Genomic DNA, 21,394 nt, shown 5'->3' on the forward strand with positions numbered 1-21,394 from the left:
CTTCTTTTTTCGATCTTATTGAAATTGTTGTTGATTAGGTATATTACTATTCTGCATGTTGCCAAAGTAGTAATCTCCATAGGGCATGCCCGGTTGGCCCGGCTGGCCCGATTGTCCAGGCTGCTGCTGCTGTTGTTGTCCCGGGTTTTGAGGAGGGCCAGGCTGGGTCTGGTAGTGGGGCATGCCCTGAGGAGGCATCTGTTGTCCCGGCTGTTGTTGAGCCTGCGCTTGCGCCTGGTGGTGAGCAGCATGAGCCGCAGCGGCAGCCTGTTGGTGTTGCTGTTGCAAATGCGCATGCTGCTGTTGCACTTGTGCTTGTGCCTGTGCCTGTTGCTGCTGCTGAGGTGGGGGCACGGGGCTAGGTTCCGGCGACTCTGCCTGCTCGCCGTCGCTCTGGTCGCCTTGATCATCACCCAAGCCTTCCTCGGGCGCATTCAAACAAGCTTGAATCAAATTCTTCCCCTCGGGCTTCGTCACCAATGGCTGCAATTTCGGAGTAGTGAAAGTGTAAACTAACCCAGTTTCAGAAACAACCAATAGCAAGACCTGGGTTCCAGTCAACACACTCAACTCGTAGGCCTTTTTCATGATCCCTGCTTTTCTCTTGCTGAACGTGATATGGCGTCTGCTCTTATCCTGGATGAATTTGATTTCGATCTTTCTTCTCTCCTTCTGCGTCTTCCCGGACGAGTTCCCGTCATCGTCGTCGTCGTCGTCCACCGGAGGGTTCGAAAGCGACGCAGACATGGGATTGCCGTTGTTTGAGCCGTCGTAGTCTTGGGGATCTTCTAATTTAGCCGACATATTCCGCCACAAGCTAGGCATTTGAAACGTTAGTAAAAAAAGAAAAAAGAAAAAAAAACCTGGATTTCGGCGGAGGTGGAGGGTGGAGGGCCATGATGGTCGTGATGAAGCAGTGCAAAGACGACCTTCTCAAATCTGTGAACATGTGGTCGTTTTGGGTGGTCTTGTTCAACTCAAACGGGGGAAAACCGGCTATTCTGCAAGGGTTCCATGTCAAGTGTCGAAAGTGGGATCCTGAAATTTCTCTCTTTCAACCTTGAACAACAACAACAGGATCCTCCTCCTTCTTTTGGTTGATGTGTAGCTCGCTTGGCGATGTCCTCTGGTTTGGTGTTTCAAAAGCTTGTATGGTGGGAACGTACCTTTCTATTCTATTGTTTTGATTTGGATCAGATATGTTCTCGTACGGGGGGGTGCTGGTAGTACTGAGAGTGGTTCTTAAATATAGCAGGGTTGACTGTTTTGGGATAAAGGTGTGGTGGTTTCCTATTTAGTCAATTTTTTTTACTCGATTCAGTTGAACTTTTTGCAGAGGCGTGGGAGGAGGGGAGCGAAGGGGCGCTACCACATGCGTTTTGCTTTTAACTATTGATGTTTGGATGTTGTCGAAATTGGGTAGTGTAGTTTGGCCAATCGGAACCACGATGCGAGAGGTCGGTTAAGAGGGCAGACGAAGCCAATCTAGGGGGAGAGTCCAGGAGACATTTCGCTCCAAGGGACGATATATGCAAGAAAGATGCAGGTGTTGGGTGGATGGATACAGGGGAAAAGATGATAGCACATGTATTTGCGGTTTGAATTTACAGCAGGGTGTGCCAGTCGTTATTGCGTGGAAGTCACGTGACTTCTACCATGCTTAATCACCATTGACAATCTCGTGTTTCAAAGGTGAGGTGGTATCCGCAGAGTCCACAGAGGCAGTAGCAGCAGTAGCAGCAGCGGCAGCGGTTGAGCCTCTAGAGTCTGGGTCAGGGGTAGACACTTTCGAAGTTGAATCGGTGTCGCCATTCAACGCTTCCAACTCCTCCTTGGTGTTTTCACGCACTTCGAGGCCCAATTTCTTCAAAATGGCACCAATATGACGCTTGATGCCAGCGAGTTTCCCACCATTCTTCTTGTGCAGCTCCACTTGCTTTCTTTGAGATAGAATGAGTGCGCGGAGCAACATGCTCTTATTCACAATTGATCTGGGTAAATTCTTATACCCAGAGTCAAATTGGCCCAAGGCCTTGTCGAGTGCTTCATAGTCGGCCTCGTTATCCTCATCTTCTAGCGCCAACAATTCCTCCACGATGACCTCTTGCCATTTCTTAAACTTGGCCATGGCTTTGTCGTACTCGTCTCCAATCGAGCCGGCCTCCGGTACCTTGTTCATCACGCTCTCCTGCTGATTTTCGAAATCGTAAATGTAATCACCGGTGTCTTCGTTGTATTGATTAAAGTCGTCGATCCCCCAGTCTGAGTCGTATTCAGCTAGCATTCGAAGTTCTTCTTCTTTCTTTTTCTCAGCCGCTTCACGTTTCGCATTCTGTTGTTGAGTTTTCTTCAGAGGTGATTTTTTGGTCTCTATGGCCTTGGTTTTTGGGGTCGTTTTGCTTTTGCTTTTGGGGTTGGTGGCGGTGCTCGTGCCACTTTTTCTGGATTTCTTCTTCGGTGGTAACACAACTATATCCAGCAGCAGCTCCCTGCTCTCATCTTCGCCCTCATCGCCATCCTCGCCTTCATCTTTATCTTCATCGTCGTCATCGCCGTCGTTTTCTACAACTTCCTCCTCTACGATTCCATTCGATCCATACTTGATAAAGACTTCCATATCGAGTGGATCGGCCGCTAGTTCAAACGCTCGTTCAAGCACGCGGTCGATACGTCTCTTGGCCGAGTTGGTAGCCTGATGAACGGCAATCTCATCCTTGGTCAATTGCTTTATATCGTTTTGGTTTATCCAGATATAGGTGTCATCGCTGAAGAATTTAATCGGCACCACTTGAGGCTGCGACGGTGGTGTTTGCGGTGTTTGCGGTGACTGTGGAGACTGTGGAGACTCTAGTGGTTGTTTTGGCTTGAGTTTGGCTTTGGGTTTAGGTTTTCTCGCCTGGATGTTTGAAGGTAAAAGCGTTTCGTCTAGCACCATGGCTGGCCATGCTGGATACCCTTTCACTTTAGCTAAAACTATGCTGCGCACGGGGAATTTCTCCGACATTTTTCTTTTTTTTTTTTTTGGTAACTATGTGTATATTCAGCGCAAGCGCAAGCGCAGAATTTCTATTCGGATGGGCCCTTGGCTTTGGCTGTGCCTGTGTCTGGGTTCCTCTCAGAGGGTGGTTGCGGATCTCGCAGATGTGTTGAAAATTGGAACCATTGGCAGCGACCGTGTCAGTGTCGCGTTTTCAATTTCCAATGCCAATGTCGCGGTTTTCAACTCACGACACACGCGTGGGAACCTTTGCAGCACTGGCTTCTGTTGCGGACCAACACTGAAGGTGAAAGCTGACAGGTGTAAGATGGAGTCCAGTCTTGAGTCTATAGAGGGCTTTGAGTTTAGCCCTGAGAGCAAAGGAAAGTCAAAAAAAAAACTGATGCTTTGCAACTGGCAGGGAAGGGGCGGCAAAGAAGGAGGGGGGGGGGGGGGCCTAAACCACCTCAATAGTGACCATTTTTTCGGAGAGCCAGGCTAGGCTTCAAGGGATGACCGTATACATCCAGCTAGGGTAGGCCATGAGAGCGAGCTTGCAAGGTCAAAAGGGAAAAGAGTAAACCGATCCGGGGTCGACAGGAGGGTGGGTCCTTCTCGGCAATACGTCGTCGTCTTCGTCCTTCGGCCTGTCACCAACCGCACACACACACACTGTCTCTTTGTCTCTGTCTCTCCCTATAACCACGTTGTTCGAGTTATCTTGAAAATTCCTCGGAGCAAACGGAGTTATACCCACGTTAAAACCCCAAGACAGCAAAGATAAAAAGCCCTTGACGCCTCTCTCCCAACTGCACAATGTATCTGCGATAATCTCCGACCCTTTTGATGCATGCGCTGTACCCAGAAGAGCACGCTTGAAATTTTCTTGTATAGTATCGGCTGATTTCCAAGCCTGACCAGCCCGTCTGCACTTGCAACCAATTGGATACCGGCGTTTTGCCCAACCGAATCGTCAAAAATCCAGCAAGAAGAAGGAACAGCTCAGCTGCCGTGGGACATACCCTGCCGCTCCAGCGAGACAGACACCTCCCGCAACGTTTCCCGAGAGTCCTCTCGCGGGGGTTGTTGCTTGATTGGTGGTGTATATTTTCTATTATAACACTGAGGAGTGGTGCGCTGGGAGCTAAACCGGCAACAGCTGACAAACCCCCTACTCCTAAACCCCCTGCGATCCTCAACTGATAATAAAACTGGCCCACCAGTGCAAGCACCACAACCAGCGCACTCTCAAACATCTTGAACTACAGCTACAGCAGTAGCTACGATCTCTTGCCAGATTTAGCTTCCCCTTTTAGGCTAACCTCGTCTTCTGCTACTTCTTCGCGGGCCCAATACAGGCTATATAGGCAAAATTTAAAGCCCATTTTTAGCAACGAAATTACAGAAGGTCCACATTTTTTACAGCAATCAATCCCAACAGCTTTTTACTCGATTTTGTCAATCTAGACTGCTCCGACAGGTATCACAACCAGTGCCCTTTAAATACAACAGGAACTTGCCTGCCCCTCCAAAAAAAAAAAAGGTTTACCCTCAACTAGCACGTCTATTCACATCCTTTCTGCCTCCCCCCCTTTATCTTAGTCCTTCTCGAGTCCCCCAAGTTTGCTGATTCTTTTTCCACGATGTCAATGGACTACCTCACTCCGTCGACCATGCCCCAGCCAAAGTTGAAGAGAACCAACACGGGCTTCACTCCCAACCAGATCATCGCCATCGACGCCGCCATCCCGGAAACCGCTAAAAAGATCTGGTTCAAGTACTCGCAATTGGACTTGTTGGAGAAGAAATCCCACGGCACCAACCACGAGCCAAACATCCACGATATTGTAGAGAACCCGCAAAAGTTTGAGGAGTTGTTTGTTCGCCACGTCGAGACTGGTCTCGGACGGTCGATGTACAACTGCGACAACTTGGCTGCGTACCAAGCTGCCTCCAAGACCATTAGAGACGCCTTGGTTCTCGACTGGGCAAACACGCAGCAGAGACAGACGATTCAGGACGGTAAGCGTGTTTACTACTTGAGTTTGGAGTTCTTGATGGGCAGAGCCATGGACAATGCCTTGATCAACTTGAAGTGCGAAACCAACACTAGAAACTCGTTGCGCGATTTGGGGTTCAACTTGGAAGATGTCTTGGACCAAGAGCCCGACGCCGCGTTGGGTAACGGTGGTTTGGGCCGTTTGGCTGCGTGCTTTGTCGACTCGCTCTCGTCCAAGAACTACTCGGGCTGGGGCTATGGTTTAAGCTACCAGTACGGTATCTTTAAGCAAAAAATCGTTGATAGCTATCAAATTGAAACCCCCGATTACTGGCTCAAGTATTCCAACCCTTGGATTGTCGAAAGACACGAGATCCAGATCCCCGTTGACTTTTACGGCTACGTGTACGAGGAAATTGACCCCAACACGGGCAAGACCAAAAAGAACTGGAGTGGTGGCGAGCGTGTTTTGGCAGTGGCTGCAGACTTCCCCATCCCTGGCTTTAACACCAATAACACCAACAACTTGAGATTGTGGAACGCCAAGCCAACCAACGAGTTTGACTTTACCAAATTTAACGCCGGTGATTACCAGCAATCCGTGGCTTCGCAACAAAGAGCCGAATCGATAACCTCGGTGTTGTATCCCAATGACAACTTTGAAGAAGGCAAGGAGTTGAGATTGAAGCAACAGTATTTTTGGGTTGCTGCTAGTATCCATGACATTATCCGTAGATTCAAAAAGACCCACAAGGCTGCATGGCACAAACTCCCCGACCAAATCGCCATTCAGTTGAATGATACTCACCCAACGTTGGCTATTGTCGAGTTGCAAAGAGTCTTGATTGATTTGGAAGGTGTCGAGTGGGACGATGCATGGGACATTGTTGTCAAGGTATGTGCTTACACCAACCACACCGTTATGCTTGAGGCATTGGAGAAATGGCCCGTTGACTTGGTTGGCAGACTCTTGCCTAGACACTTGGAGATCATCTACGACATCAACTACTTCTTTTTGCAAAAAGTCCAAAAATTGTACCCCGAGGACCGCGACTTGTTGAGAAGAGTCTCGATTATCGAGGAGGACCCCAAGTCGGTTAGAATGGCATATTTGGCCATTATCGGATCGCACAAGGTCAACGGTGTTGCCGAGTTGCACTCGGAGTTGATCAAGACCACCATCTTCAAGGACTTTGTCAAGGTGTTTGGCAAGGACAAGTTCACCAACGTCACCAACGGTATCACCCCTAGACGTTGGTTGAGACAGGCCAACCCGGCCTTGTCCGCGTTGATTGCCAAGAAGTTGGAGGATCCAAACTACAACTACTTGACCAACTTGGGCAGATTGAAGGAGTTGGAGAAGTTTATCGACGACAAGGAGTTTTTGAAAGAGTGGGACGCGGTCAAATTTGAGAACAAAAAGAGACTCGCTGCTTTGATCAAGAGCGAAACCAATGTCGATGTCGACCCAACTGTCTTGTTTGACATCCAGGTCAAGAGAATCCACGAGTACAAGAGACAGCAAATGAACATCTTTGCCGTGATTTACAGATACTTGCACATCAAGGAGCTTCAACGCCAAGGTGTATCGATTGAGGAAATCAAGGAAAAATACTATATCTCCAAGGCATCCATCTTTGGCGGTAAAGCTGCCCCGGGTTACTACATGGCCAAGACCATTATCCATTTGATCTGCAAAGTTGGTGAAGTGATCAACAACGACGACACGATTGACAACTTGCTCAAGGTGGTGTTTATCCCCGACTACAACGTTTCCAAGGCGGAAATCATTTGCCCCGGCTCCGATTTGTCCAACCACATCTCAACAGCAGGCACCGAGGCATCCGGTACGTCCAACATGAAGTTTGCCTTGAATGGTGGTTTGATCATTGGAACCGTTGACGGAGCCAATGTTGAAATCGCGCGTGAGATTGGAGAAGAGAACATCTTCTTATTTGGAAACTTGGCAGAAAACGTTGAAGAGTTGAGACACAAGCATTTCGTCGAGGGAGTCCACGTCCCCAAAACTTTGCAGAAGGTCTTTGCTGCCATTGAAGAAGGCCAGTTTGGTAACCCCGACGACTTCAAGGCCTTGGTTGACGGAATCAGAGACCACGGAGACTACTATTTGGTCTCGGACGACTTTGACTTGTTCCTCGATGCTCACAAGAAAGTCGAAAAGACTTTTGGTCACCATGGCGGTGACAGTGATGATCCAGCTCACTTGCAGAGATGGGTCAGGAAAAGCGTTTGGAGCGTTGCTAACATGGGTTTCTTTTCGAGTGACCGATGTATCGATGAGTACGCCGAAGATATTTGGAATGTTGAGCCTTCCAATATCTAAAAGGCTGCTCTTACTGTCGTGATGATGTTTTGGTGGAACCTTTCTTCTTCTTTCTTCTTTTTTTTTTTTTTTTTACGGATATATAGATGATCATATACAAGGGTTGAAGAAATAATTCAAATTTTTGGCAAACTCGACATCCCCTTCGTTTGTTGAGAGAAAGACAAATTGGGAGGGTACGTTCCGTTGGAACAACAAATTTCTCATGACGTCACAATCGACATGCCCCAGGTCAAACCTGCCCCTCCCCTCCACTTTTTGGAAATTAGGTAAAGTCACACTATTGCTATTTGTATCGAGCCACTTTCAAATATTGGGGGATGCCGAATGGGGAACGAAGTATGGGGGGGATAATTTACGAGTCGTACCGAAACAATAGAAGCTGGCATTCTTCGAGTTTTTTCTATTTTGTCTGGAAAGCCAAAACGCACGGCAATTTTCATCTCGTGGAACACATCCAACTTTTTCCATCAACTTACTTTTGCAACGACTTTCCGAGCAGACACCAGTAAGTTGGGTAAAACTGCCGATGGGGCCTTGAAGTTTGAGCTTGACGTTGACATTGACATTGACATTGACAGTTTTGACAGGTGCCAACCAAAATCGAAAAATTTTTCGCTTCCCCACCTTCGCCATACGACGCATATTTTCCTAAACTTCAAATAAAAAAACAAAAGAACAATTGAAAAGAAAACATGCAGCTTGTCCTGCTTCATACGGCAGAATAGCGATGGGGTTCCCCGGCATGCAATGCGTGAAGTCCAGCAGGTGATCAAATGTGGAGAGTTGCTTGCTCCAGCTTTTTGTGTTTGTTTGTTTTGCTAGTTCTATCTTGTGCCGTATGGGAATAACAGATGTTTGCCGTTCTTGAAGGTTATAAAAAGGGTGCCCCGTTTCCCCCTGTTCTCCCCCTTCCCCAAGAGAAGACTTTGAAAAGATATGGAAAGAAAAAGGGGGCAGACACACATCAAGCATGAATTCGCAGGATTTCAAACCTACAGTATCGGAAAGTGAACACTCCACCGAGTCGTCTACTCACAACTCGACGAACCCGAAAGTCGAGACGTATTTAGGCATGTCGGGCCCCAAATTGAACTACGCCATTGCAACATTTGCCGGCGTCGGCTTCCTTCTATTCGGATACGACCAAGGCGTCTATGGAAGCTTGCTAAGTTTACCCTCGTTTGAAAACCAGTTCCCCGCGATCCGCGCCTCGGCCAATAGCACTTTACAGGGAGCCGTGATTGGGGTTTACGAGTTGGGATGCTTAGTGAGCGCGTTATCGACCGTCTATTTGGGCGATCGATTAGGACGATTGAAGTGCATGTTTCTCGGCTGCGTCATCGTCTTAGTTGGTGCCGTGTTGCAAGCGACGGCATACACCGTGGTCCACTTGGCGATAGCCAGAGTCGTGACTGGATTCGGCACCGGTTATCTAACAGCTACTGTCCCCGTGTGGCAGTCGGAATTGAGCAGAGCCAAATCGAGAGGTAAGCTAATTATGATGCAGGGAAGTTTGATCACGTTGGGCATCGCCATTTCCTATTGGATCGATTTCGGCTTTTACTTCATAAACCGCAACGGGGCCGATCCCCGTGGGATATCCTGGCGAATCCCCGTTGTCTTGCAAATTGTGTTCCCGATTTTACTTTTGCCTGTTTGTTTCAAATTGCCCGAATCGCCACGTTGGCTTTGCGCCGTGGGCAGGAGTGACGATGCACGAAGGGTGTTTAGCGCCATCTATGCCTTACCACTGGACGACGACAAGATATCTCAGCAATTAGCCGAGATTCAAAGCTCGCTAGACTTGGAAGCAGCAGCAGCATCAACATCATCAACAACAACAACAACGAAACGGGACCCATTTTTCAAAATCTCAAAATTGTTCAAACAGGGCCAGACTAGAAACTTCCATAGACTATGCTTAGCGTGCTGGTCTCAGATCATGCAACAAATCTCAGGGATAAACCTCATCACATACTACGCGGGAACCATATTCGAAAACTATATCGGAATGTCGGCATTCAACGCGAGGATCTTGGCCGCGTGCAACGGAACCGAGTATTTCCTCGCCTCGTTATTCGGCATACTCTTGATTGAAAAAGTCGGAAGACGGAGATTGCTCTTCTGGGGCGCCATTGGCCAGGCCGTAACGATGGCAGTGTTGACCATTTCCGGTTGGCAAGCAAAGAAGTTGGGCGATGAGGGCCGCGACAACACCGGCGCCGGTATCGCAGCTGCCGTCTTTCTCTTCGTGTTCAACTCCATATTTGCCATAAGTTACCTTGGAGGCACATGGTTGTACCCGCCTGAGATTGCATCCTTGCAGCTACGAGCAGCCACTGCGTCCTTGCTGACGGCGCTGAACTGGATCTTTAATTTCTTGGTGGTGATGATTACCCCGATTATGTTCTCCAATATCGGATACTACACCTACACCATTTTCGCATGCATCAACGCCGCGATGGCGGCTGCTGTCTTTGTGTTTTACCCTGAAACCAGTGGAAGGTCGCTAGAGGAGATGGACCACATCTTCAACAAGTGCCCCGTTAATCAGCCTTGGAAAGTTGTCGGTATTGAAAGGAATACGCCCAAGAGGAGCCATGATGAGACTCGCGATGGCGATGTAGAGAAGCCTCTAGTTGAGCATCGTGAGAACACCGAGAAGGATTCAAGGAGCCTGCTGAAGGAATAAGGTGATATCACCATCTGGTATAGATTTTTAGAGTATACGCCATCTAGAAATTGAACTGCTTGCAAAAGAACTTCCCACTCACTTCCACGCAGCAGTCCCCAATTGGCCTGCAACCTCATACATTGCACCAGCAGCTCCTTTTTATAAAGATAGTCTACGAGATAAAACCTAATGAAAAGACAATAAATAAATTTTGGTACTAAAAAAAGCACATTAAAATAGCGTTAATTAGTAGAATGAAATAGCAGCAGCGCCCTCTTACGCGCCTGTTGTAGTCGGTGTGCAACTTGGTCGCAGTGTTGAACCCCTCCCCCCCCCACGATTCGTCCATGACGCCAAAACCCAAAAATACAGCACCGTGGTTTGTAATTGTTCCCGCTCGCAACTGTCCGTCTCACTACATTATAGATAATGGTAATAAAGGAATACCAAATCATATATTATGTTGTAATTCAACATATTTAGATAAGACAATCTTGTAGACTTTTGTTTGAATCTGAGGCATTTAGATTTAAGTTTCCAAATTAGCAATCCGAGGCGACCTTTGAGCTGTTCCATGGTGAAACCAGCACCTTCATCTGTTTTCCACAACCTCAGGTGAGTAGCGCACCATCCGATTTCCATTCTCCGAATCACGAAGCTCATGTCTTTCTGATTCGTCACGAGGGCCATCAATGACTGAATTTGGCGACATGAGCTACGCAACCGAAGTAGAGTCTTCGGGCGGTTGTGGCTGTCGTTGAGGTTGTGGCTGGTTTGAATCTGAGCAAGAACCATGGCAACCAGCGAGTGGGCCCCTCTCGGACATCAGAGCAATGGAGGGGTGCGGGTTCTGGAAGGGGAGTTTCCAGCAGGCTTTTTTTGATCGGGTCAACAGCCTGGTACGAGCACCGGACTCCCCAATTCTCATTTTCCAAAACACCCAGCTCAAGTCTTTTGGACTCACCATTGTGGTCTGCAATGAATGAGTAAGGCGAAATGAGCTGAGCGTCCGAAGCAGAGTTCTCAATTTGTTCCGGATGATGGTGGTGATTGTTGTTGTTTGGTAAATACTCCCCATGTCTCTTCACTGTTGGAAAATCCCCACACCCCCCAATGAGCTCTGAGAGGTCCAAGTCTCTGGGCTTCTCCCACTGGCATGACTCGTTTTCTAACTCAGCAAAAATAGCAGCTCCATGTTTATCAGCTTTGAATGTAGGTGCATCTCTCTTCTTAGGAGTATTTAGTTTTGGCATGTCATGTCCGAATGCTGAATAGATAGCTGAACATTGGTGCTGAGGCTCGTCGCTGTTCTTGCTGCAAATACTTAGCGACTCCGCGTCTTCTTGTTCTTCCTTAACCTCTCTAGCAAGATGCTTTTTGGCTTGTCTTAACCTGCGGAGTATTATGTCTTCCAAGCTTTGCGAGAAAGACTCCAATGCTGGACCATCGGAATAGCAACTAGATGACGTTTGTATTTCACGTGGCTCATAAACCTCGTGATTGTCCAGATTGGCAATGTTTGTCTCGGCAGGTCTAAATTGTGGTTGGAATACAGCGGATTCAGCAAATGCAGTGGGTTGAGCAAATGTAGAGAATGCGGTGGGTTCGGCGATTTCAGCGGGTTCATCCAAGTTTGCAGCGTGTTAACCGACTAGTGAACATTCTCTTTCTTGGTCTGATGCCAACGATGCATAAATGGTTTTCGACTTCTTAATATGGAAAAGTTGTTTAAACTTCTCCCTCTTTGACGTATGTTCACCGACTGACGAACGTTTGGTTTCGTTTGTTCATGCTGATGGTGCACTATCGGTTTTCAATCTTCAGATTTTGGAAAGCAGGGTTGCAAAAAGCCACATATATTTTGCTCCTGCTTTCTTCCACCAGCTCGATCCTTGTTCCTTCTCTCCTTCTTTTCCTTCTTCGCTAATCAAATAAAGTTTTTACCACATTTCGAAGATAAAAATGCAATATAACAACGATCAAAATCAAACCTTCGATGCCTCATCAGCATCAACAAACGACACCAAATGTTAGACAGTTGGCGCACATACGTCCAAGAGGGAAAAGTTGAAGAAACTTTTCCACTTTAAAAAATCAAAAACCATGGATGCTTCTGTGGAATCAACAACAGACACGAAGTGTTCACCAGTCGGCGAACATGTCTCATAAAGAAAAGTTTTATGTTTGCACATGCTGCTTGGAGGTGATAAGGAGCAGGTGCAAAACAAAAAAAAAATAGTCATGTGTTGCATTATGCTGCCTGTTGGCAACGCTGAATGTCACGTGGCTCAACTTGAAAAGGCACCAGAGCAGCACAGCACCCGGAAGTCAGACAAGAACGGCTCAAACAATGACTGGTTTAATCCAGGGCCCTGATGCCCTTGGTTTAAGACCCTAAGGCACTTCCTTCAATACATCCGCTTGCAACGATGTAGAGGCAGTGCCGCTGTCGACGAGTCCAACCGGCCCACTGGATGTGATATCCTTGGCGGCCCCCGCGGCCAATTGAAAAACCGGTACTCATCTTTGCTGCGCTATCCAACAAAGATTGTCCCCGTCATTGTCCCCATCGGTATATCTCAAAACGGCCGCAGTGTCCAAAAAACTTGAGAAAACTGCTTTTGAGGTTGCCGTAGAGCAGGCCGGGTTCGTTTGACGCTATTTGTTGGAACTCACAAGCCTGAGCGTTTCGTGTGGATACATCTCATGTGTATGCCTCCCGTGTGGTATACCCTCCTTGAACTTTTCGTTCGTCAGGAATTCAACTTGACACGTACCTGGACGAAAGGGGGAAAGAATCGTGTCACCCCTTTCGTAGCAGTAGCTCTGGTATGATCTTGGTTTCAACGACACCAAAAGAAAGGAGCCACGTAGGTATTCTTGGTGAGGTGGCGTTGGATTGCGGAAGAAGCAACTCTGACGTGTGGGGTGTGGTGTGTTCAGGAGACTGGTGATCACGTGACACGCGGTGGGAGCGCAATTCTCGTGAAGACGCGTAACTTTCCACCAAGCCCATGGCCACGGCACCAGCATCAGCACCAGTATCAGCATCAGCTTCGTTAAGCTCTAGCTGTAGCTCAAGCTCAAACCGAAGCGAGATGAGTTATTACGACCTAGACGACATTTTGGCCGACTCAGAAAAGCTTCCGTGTCTGTTCAACCACACCATACCAGGACTAGGCTATCTAGAAGGCAACCCAGGCAAATCAATCAAACAAGGCACCAAGATTGAGCTACCGATCTGGCTATGTGGCGTGCTAGCAGTGATAGACACCCACTCCAGCAACGACCCAACTGTATCTTCAACTACCCGAGACGAGGCACGGTTCGTATCGCTAGTTGACCCCGAGGCCATCAATGAAAAAGTCCAAAATGCCATGAAATCAGATGCCAAGAGCCTAGACCTCCACAAATTGAGTCCCCAATACTACAAACTAATCGAACGATGGTGCAACTTATTCTATGAACCGCAACTTGTAGAGTTGATCATGGAGTCCTTGAAGAAACGAAGTTTTGAAATCAATAATTTCGCCAGTAACGTTTACGCCAAACATTTCAACAATGACTTTATTTATACTTTGGATGAGTTTGAAAAGAAATTGTTCAAGGAGACGAGTGAGAGTAACAGATTGATGAGGCAATGGTTGAGAGAGTAACTCTATGGGACGATGGGGGGGGGGGGGGGGGGGGGGGGGAGGGAGAGTGAGGAAGATTACCGTAAGAGAAATGGAGCCAGTGTGACAGACAAAATACTCAAAGTTGGACCCCCCGAGGGAGAAAAAGGAAGGAAGGGAGGGGGGCAGCGCTTTGATCAAATGTTGAGGCACGATTTTTGTCACGGAGCACTGCCAAGAACCTCAAGCTGCTAGTATTTACCTGTATCAAATTTTATTTCTTTGTTATAGTTACACATTTTTTGACATCATTCATCACCACTATCTTCATTCGCTTTCGCCTTATCCCCATTTTCGTCTCTTCCATTGTCGACTTCATTGAACAAGTCATCGTCCAGGTCCTCGTCGCTGTCATGCACGAATTCACTCGACAAATGCTGCTTTTTCCTTCTAGACCCATTCGTTTTCTTTGACAGTCCCTGCTCCTCCTGCTCCTCTTCTCCTCCTGCTCCTCCTCCTTCATCATCATCACTTTCAACTGCGTTTTTCCTCTTCTTTTGCCTGGGTCTTGCATTGTCCATCTCCGGTCCATCATTATCATCACCTCCCGAAAATTCAGCCTCCACTTCACTCTCACTGTCTTCCACCACCTTTCTCTTGCTTTTCTTTGATTTGCCTTTCTTGGCAGGTTTGCCATTCTTGCCTCCCTTGCCGCCTTTACTCTTCGGCCTGTCTTCGGTTTCTTCGTCAAACAACTTGTCGTCATTCTCTTCTTCCTCTTGCACCGCAATGTTCAGTCTAGACTCCTCTGCCCACTGTTGTGCCTGCTCCTGCAAAGCCGCTCTCTCCTTCGCCAACGCTGCCTCTTTTTCTTTCAACAAATTAAGCTTGGCCTGTTCTTCCTGGAGTCGAGCTTCTTTCTCCTGCTCTCTAATGTGCTTGGCCGTCTGGAGCTTTTGTTCCACAGAGGCAATGTTTTCCTTTGTTTCGTCCAATGCGTTGGTCAAGCGATTGAGCAACGTGCTTGAACCCAAGTTAGCTCTACCCCTCAACTCCTCCTTTGGATAGGGAGGGTGTTTTTCGTCATCGGATGAAAGTTTGATCAAAGTCTCAATGGCTTCCTGCAAGCCATCAATGGCATCGCTAATGTCCTGCGGCTTCCTACTCAGCACCTGTTGTTTACTGACAAAATCAGCAATCTGGAACTGGATATAGGCAATGTTAAAAAACAATGCCGACTTTGAACCTTTGGTTAACTCTAATGCCTGTTTAGTAAATTCCAATGCACGCTTGAAGAAATTCAAGTTCTGCTCGTGCATGGCACGGAGGTACCATCCTCTTCCCAAAAACGTGAGGATCCTGACATCTTTGCCGTCGGTGTATCGGCCCAAGGCCAACTCGTAGTTCTCAATGCCTTTTCCAAACTGCTTCAACTCGCACAACACGTGCCCGAGATTCAAATACACCGAGATATCATTCAATGAGTCCCTGATTTTTCTCAAAATGTCCAAGCCTTTAGCGGCTTCCTTGTTTTCGATATAGACAATGGCGAGCCCCTGAGCAGCATACACGTTCTTGGGGTCAATCGTAAGCACTTTGGTGTATAGCTCCATGGCCCTCACATAGTAGTTCTTCTTTTTCTCGTCGGTATTGGGTCCCTTGAGGTCCCTGGCCATGACGCAGTAGATGTTTGCCAACGAAATCAACGCATAGCAGTCGTGCTTGTCATAGTCCACAAGGGTGTCCTTTTGGAATGTGGTGTCTGTATCTGGCTTCATCCCCAATTTCTTGCCAAAGTTTTTAACAAACCATCCGTAAAAGGACCTGATCTCCAAGTCGGACGCATTTAGATTCAACAACTCGTCAATCTCGTCCTTGACCTCCAGTCTCGACAATTTCGCATTATTATTGTTGTTTATGCACGAGAGAAACAAGACTCTCAATTTGGCGGAGAAGTAGTGAGGGCACTCGGCAAGGAGCGACTCGTAGGCCCGAAGCGCCTCTTCTTCGTGCGAAATCTCCTGCGACCTGGCCAAGTTGAACGTAAGGGAAACTTTCAAGTCCTGCGGTAAATCGACAAGCGTATCTCCATCGGGTGAGATAAACTGCGAGGTTTTATTGAGCTCATCGAGCGCGGACTGGAAGTTCTCAGCGGCTTGCTTAAAGTTTTGCTTGCTGAATTGAAACACTCCGATGTTGTTGTAAATCTCCAACGAGATGCTCTTGCCAACTTTCTTCCTTGACTCCACGGCTTTGGCCAAGTAATTGAGGGATTGGTCAATGTCTATACTTTCATACAACTTGCTCAATGTCAAGTACGCATTGATGGTGATTGGCTCTTTGTTTAGCGAGACCCCAGTGTTATCCTGGGACGCGGCCAAGCCTCGATGGTTCGAGAGCCTGATATACCGTTCTAGAGTCTCAATCGCCATGCCTTTTTTCTTCCTCGAATTCAGCTTGGAATATAAAATACCCAAGGAGTAGTTGACTTCCAAACAATTGACATTGCCTCTCAATATGGATTCAAAAGTCAAACTGGCCTCCTCGACTGACCCTCGGTTGTACTGCGATTGGCCCAACCCCAACTTTGCGACTATATTCTGTTCATTCAACTTGATGGCCTCCTGGAAATGTTTAGACGCCTGAGTGAAATCGCTTTTGGCAAAGTCCAATCTCGCAAGCCATGTGAAACACTCGGAAAGAACGTTTAACGAGTATTTGGACAACTTGCTGACACTGCCGAGTTTTGTAAAGTTTTCGTCTCCCGTGATTCCATAGATTACCTTTTTCACTATTTTACTCACTGTTTCATAGTCCTCCTTGGCAAAGTAGTAGGAAACGAGCACTAGCAAGATTGTAAAGTCCTTGACGTCCAGCAGGTGGAGCTGCGATACTTCTGTGATGCATTTTTTATAATCAGCAAGAAACTCTTCGTCGCTCAAGGAGTTGTTGAAAGTTGTGTGGAACTTGGCCAAGGCGAGGAAAACTTTCGCCTTTAAATTATCAGGATCCACCTCCAATGCCCTTTCCCAAGCTTGGACTGCCATCTTTTCGTCTTTCAAGAACCAAAAGCACAAGCCAATACCGAGTCTTGGGTCGGGCCTCATGGCAGGGTTAAGTATCAACACTTGCTGGAAAAGTTTCAACGCGAGTGAATAGTTCTTAGTCTTGTTGAGAACAGCTTGCGATTTGCCCAACAATGCAAAGCTGTTATTCTGGTCTGTTCTCAATATCCGGTCAAAGATTTTCTGAGCTTCATCGTCGTCGCCCTGGGCCAAATGCAATACTGCCTCGGCTAGTAAATTACTGATGCTGTTGATCGGCGACGTTTGTGAATCTTTCAAGATCTTTTCCTTGAGTTTGAATATTTCAGCGCCTGCTTTCTTCAAGTATGTTTCTTTGTCTATGCCCAAAGAAGCGTATCTGAAATATAGCCAAACCAAAAAGGATTCAAATGTCTTTATATCTTCTTCGTTGAAATTGGTCGACTTTAGTGCTGACTGGATGATTTGCTCCGACTCCTCAAGCTTACCCAATTGCGCATAGGCACTAGCCACAATGATCCAGAAATGTTTGCCACTCTTGTTCTCATCAAAGAACGAAACAATCTCTTGAGGATCGGGGAGTTCGTTGGCATTGGTCAAGTTCAATGAGACAACATCGCCGCCTTCAACGGGCACATCCAAGTTTCTCAACGCTTCGACTCCATCCTGACCAATATAGAAGGATACATCGGTAGGCTCTTCCATCGCTAAAGGGTGAAAATTGTGTGTGTGATGTATTGATGAGCAGGACCTACTTGAAAAGCTGGGTGAGAGGGCATGTCGGGTTGTATTTGCAGTAATTTTTTCAACAAGAGGTGTTGTGCTTCGTAGTGGGAAAAAAGAAAAACAGTCACGTGACCAGCCAAATGGACCTTGACGCAACATCAACAACACCAACAACACCACCGTCAACAGCATCATCATCAGAAAAAGATTACCGGAATTGAGTATTCTATTTAGTTCTATTTATAAGTATTTGGCGTCACGAGTCGTTATTAACGGAGCAGCAGGTTTTTTTCATTTCTTTGACAATCTACCTGAGAAATTTCCACTGGGGGAAAATGAGGAGGCGGAGGATACAGAGGGTGAAGATATGGCACTTGTTGCGGTTGCAGTTGTAGGACCTGTTGCGATTGTGGGGGCTGTTGCTGGAGCGACCAGGGGAAATCGATTTCGCGCTTCACGTTAGGTAGTTGGCACTGCACAGGCTCAGATTGGTACAGCGCCTGTATCAATTCATCAAAGTTGATCTCCGACGTCAAGACATTCATCAACTTTTGGTCATCATTGAAAAACTCGTCCAACTTGTGGCCATCAATGATGCCGTGGGTCTCGCAGTTGGAGCACTCACACTCGTTTGGCGGGCACGCGCAAGAAGTTCCCGGCGATGATTCGTATGAATGTGACCTGTGCTGCGGTAGGAACACTGGTGATTGTGCTGGTGCTGGTGCTGGTGGTGGATGAGAAAGTGCACCATTGATATTGTAGCTTGTGATGCTATTGAAAATCAAGTCTTCCTCCAGCTGGAACTCGGGTAAGTTAACGACAATTGGGTTGTATTGATACTCGATGTTTTTGTTTGTTTTGGCGTTTCCATGCACAATGCACCCTTCACACGAGCAATCGCTGCCACAGCAACAAGTCCCAGGGATGGAGCACGAGGCCACGGGAACAACTTCAAACACGGATTCTGCTTGCAATTCCACTTCCACTTCAGCTTCAACTCCAGAAACAGTTCCAGCTCCAGCTCTAGTTCTTGCAACAGGTTTTGCTTTACTTGGCTCCTCCTTGATATACTGTATTTCTGCGGTGACAGTACTATTGGTAGCGGTATTGACACCTGTTTGTCGCTTATCTAGTCTGTTTCTAATGTACGTTTCCCAGATTTTGTTCTTGTTGATATCCTTTGCCTTGTTGCAACAACACCCGTCGCTGCTCCTCTTGGTGACTTTCCCGCCGTGGCACGGCGTGGTGACAATAAAGCTCTCGTCGCTGATGACCGGTTGCGGCCTCGGGGCCCTGTCCACAACACACTGTCTATCTTTCGTCTCGTCGTAGGGCCCCACGATTTTCCCATTGCTGAGATCAATGACTTTTTTAGAGGACGCCTTCAATATGACAATCGGCTGGGTCTTGCACTCTCCCGCAGTTGCCGCGGCAAACTGCGACGACGACGCAGATGCCAACGACGACGAAGGTGAATCCGACTCCGATGCCTCGGGCGATGCTATTTCCTGGGCAAACACAGCGACTCGATGATTGGGGTTGCCGTTTGCATAGCCACCGGGTCTGCCTTTCGACCTCACTTGCAACAAGGGTCGCGCGTGGTGCTTGCATAGCGAAGACCGATGCCCTCGTATGCACTCCATGCACGAATATTTCACCTCGTTGATTAATATCATCGGTAGTAGCTTCTAGCTGTAAAACTTCTATAACGTTTCTATTTTTGTTTTTTATATATATTTCTTTAAAAAAAAATTTCAAGCTGTCAAACGATGCATACGTGAGGTTATCTTTTCTGGTTTTTTTTTTGTTCCTGATTAGCCAAAGATCGAGTACATTCTTGCAGACTCTCTCATAAGAGGTGTCCTGCCTGTGTGTGTCTGTGTGTTGGTGTGTGTGTGTTCATGGCTTTATATCCCGGTTGAAGCGTCTGGTGATGAAAATTATCCGATGCCGGCACCATGTGCACGTGACAAAGACACGCCACTTAATGTGAGCAAATAAGCTGTCCTGAAATGGAAGGACGTTGCGGTGTGCAAGAAGGAGGAAGGGCCAAAGGGAGAGACAGGGCCCCCGAGTGGGCCGCAGGCTTGCTCGGTCACGTGCATCGGTCACGTGCATCAATCACGTGCACAAATCAAGGTTGCTTTTTTATCATCTCCAACAAACCCCATGAGTCGGAGGAGGTTTTTTTTTGACCACACTCCTCTCCTGTAGCTGACCTAGCAGCTTCCTCCCTTTCTCTGTTTAGATGTAGAACAATGCTGGATGGGAAATATGGCCAGCGTGAGTCCTTATGTGCCAGTCAGAAAGGAGTCGCGTTGAGGCTTCTTCAAAATGACGTCTCAGCAGGGTCACAGGGCTCTTGTCTAGCTCTACGTATTCAATTCTTGATGTGAGCGAGGAGGATGGACCTGTTACCATATGTAGGTTATTTGTTTCATTATTTGGATAGCTGTTTTGGTTGTTTGAGGAAATAACCCCCCTACCTCAAGAGACAACTTTTTCTCGTCCGCACCTCATCGCGCTTGACACCTCTCATCAGCTTCTGCACTGCAACAACATGCCTTCGAAAGTCCAAGATGGCGGAGATATAGAAACAGATCCAAGCATCATTCCGGACTCTCAAATCAACTACGACGACGCCATTGCCTACTGGTCTTCGGTTCCAGCCTCGGTGAATGGAGTGCTTGGCGGGTTTGGCGAACAAACGTCGGTGCCCAAGGCCGACATCGTGGGGTCTCTGACGTTCCTCAGGAAACTATCTAGTCGGATGACTTGCCCCGCGGGTCAGATCAAATATACAATCGACATGGGGGCAGGAATAGGGCGCATCACAAGGGATTTGCTTTGGAAAGTAAGCGACAAAGTTGACTTGTTAGAACCGGTCAAACCTTTTGTCGAGCAAATGACTCGCGAGTTGGTTGAGGTGGAAAGGATTGGCAAGTTGGGGCAGATATACGACATTGGTATGCAGGACTGGCAGCCCGATAAACAGTATTGGTTGGTGTGGTGCCAATGGTGTGTGGGACAATTGCCAGATGAAACCTTGGTTGAGTTTTGGAAAAAGTGCAAGGACTCATTGATGGAAAATGGCTCGATGATTGTTAAGGAAAACATTGCCCCCGTTGAGGATATCTTTGACGAGACTGATAGCTCGGTGACTAGAACCGATGCCAAGTTCAGGCAGTTGTTTGTTGCCGCTGGTTTCAAGTTGATCGCCAGTGACGTGCAAAAGGGCCTTCCAAAAGAGTTGTACCCGGTGCGCATGTATTGCCTAAAGCCTGTGTAGAAGGAGTTATAGAAGGAATAGTAGAAGATCCGAAGGCTGTATTTTTGGAAACATGTTCCCGTATTCAGTAAACTCGGGAAATGCCCCAAGAATGTTGCAGAAGAAGTGATGTAGATCTCCTGTCAAAGCAGAACTCCACCTAATTAAGTATTGGTCATCTTTTATTACCGAATCTACCGTGTGTGGTGGGAGACACTACAAGTCTAACTGTCATCACTACATCAAAATCTTTGCGGTGGGAGGAATATAGACTACGCGAAATTATCGTCGTCTTTTTTGGCGATTTCTTTTTTCAAGTCCAACTTCTGTGAAGCGTAGTTAGACATACCAAAGACAGGACCAGCATCTCCGCACGACTCCCCGAAGTACCACAGTTGCAAGTGCACCTTCAAATGCATCAGTAAGCGTCGGTTCGGCATCATCGCCACCGTTGCCAGCTGCCTCCTCATTGCCAGTAACTTCATTTCAAGCACGGGCAAAGTAAAGACCGGCTGTAGGCCCCGTTTAGCAGGCGGGGGTACTTTTAACTTGGTTTATTCGTCCCTAGTCGCTGTTGTCCCCCAGATTCTTGGTCCGACGTGGACAAAAAAAAGCGATGGCTGTTTCAACCAAATTAATTCAAGTTTCTTTAACTTTACAGACACTCACAACCAGTAAAGCATAGAACAGAACTATAAGACCCGTTCCTATAGCTTCATTGTAAACCATTACAATTCAGTGTGTA

The 21,394-nt window shown here is 47.4% G+C and overlaps 8 protein-coding genes across 8 annotated transcripts; 4 read left to right on the forward strand and 4 right to left on the reverse strand. All coding sequences in view use genetic code 12, as the record gives it.

The window, feature by feature from the left end:
- Positions 1 to 15: 15 nt before the first annotated feature.
- On the reverse strand, positions 16 to 825 carry LODBEIA_P58730 (uncharacterized protein; the record flags this gene model as incomplete). The annotated part of the gene is made up of 1 exon (XM_066976253.1): positions 16 to 825. One exon carries the CDS (start codon positions 823 to 825, stop codon positions 16 to 18), a length of 810 nt encoding a protein of 269 aa, XP_066832811.1.
- An 835-nt stretch (positions 826 to 1,660) lies between these two features.
- LODBEIA_P58740 (uncharacterized protein) lies at positions 1,661 to 3,004 on the reverse strand (the record flags this gene model as incomplete). Its single annotated transcript, XM_066976254.1, has 1 exon — positions 1,661 to 3,004. One exon carries the CDS (start codon positions 3,002 to 3,004, stop codon positions 1,661 to 1,663), a length of 1,344 nt encoding a protein of 447 aa, XP_066832812.1.
- A 1,616-nt stretch (positions 3,005 to 4,620) lies between these two features.
- LODBEIA_P58750 (uncharacterized protein) lies at positions 4,621 to 7,320 on the forward strand (the record flags this gene model as incomplete). Its single annotated transcript, XM_066976255.1, has 1 exon — positions 4,621 to 7,320. One exon carries the CDS (start codon positions 4,621 to 4,623, stop codon positions 7,318 to 7,320), a length of 2,700 nt encoding a protein of 899 aa, XP_066832813.1.
- A 973-nt stretch (positions 7,321 to 8,293) lies between these two features.
- LODBEIA_P58760 (uncharacterized protein) lies at positions 8,294 to 10,015 on the forward strand (the record flags this gene model as incomplete). The annotated part of the gene is made up of 1 exon (XM_066976256.1): positions 8,294 to 10,015. The coding sequence occupies one exon, from the start codon at positions 8,294 to 8,296 to the stop codon at positions 10,013 to 10,015; it is 1,722 nt and encodes a 573-aa protein (XP_066832814.1).
- Positions 10,016 to 13,011: 2,996 nt separating this feature from the next.
- Positions 13,012 to 13,653, forward strand: LODBEIA_P58770 (uncharacterized protein; the record flags this gene model as incomplete). Its single annotated transcript, XM_066976257.1, has 1 exon — positions 13,012 to 13,653. One exon carries the CDS (start codon positions 13,012 to 13,014, stop codon positions 13,651 to 13,653), a length of 642 nt encoding a protein of 213 aa, XP_066832815.1.
- Positions 13,654 to 13,919: 266 nt separating this feature from the next.
- On the reverse strand, positions 13,920 to 17,360 carry LODBEIA_P58780 (uncharacterized protein; the record flags this gene model as incomplete). The annotated part of the gene is made up of 1 exon (XM_066976258.1): positions 13,920 to 17,360. One exon carries the CDS (start codon positions 17,358 to 17,360, stop codon positions 13,920 to 13,922), a length of 3,441 nt encoding a protein of 1,146 aa, XP_066832816.1.
- Positions 17,361 to 17,650: 290 nt separating this feature from the next.
- Positions 17,651 to 19,024, reverse strand: LODBEIA_P58790 (uncharacterized protein; the record flags this gene model as incomplete). Its single annotated transcript, XM_066976259.1, has 1 exon — positions 17,651 to 19,024. One exon carries the CDS (start codon positions 19,022 to 19,024, stop codon positions 17,651 to 17,653), a length of 1,374 nt encoding a protein of 457 aa, XP_066832817.1.
- A 917-nt stretch (positions 19,025 to 19,941) lies between these two features.
- LODBEIA_P58800 (uncharacterized protein) lies at positions 19,942 to 20,670 on the forward strand (the record flags this gene model as incomplete). Its single annotated transcript, XM_066976261.1, has 1 exon — positions 19,942 to 20,670. The coding sequence occupies one exon, from the start codon at positions 19,942 to 19,944 to the stop codon at positions 20,668 to 20,670; it is 729 nt and encodes a 242-aa protein (XP_066832818.1).
- Positions 20,671 to 21,394: the final 724 nt, after the last annotated feature.

The sequence above is a fragment of the Lodderomyces beijingensis genome, assembly GCF_963989305.1.
Source record: "Lodderomyces beijingensis strain CBS 14171 genome assembly, chromosome: 8".
In the NCBI taxonomy this organism is placed as follows: Eukaryota; Fungi; Ascomycota; class Pichiomycetes; order Serinales; family Debaryomycetaceae; genus Lodderomyces; species Lodderomyces beijingensis.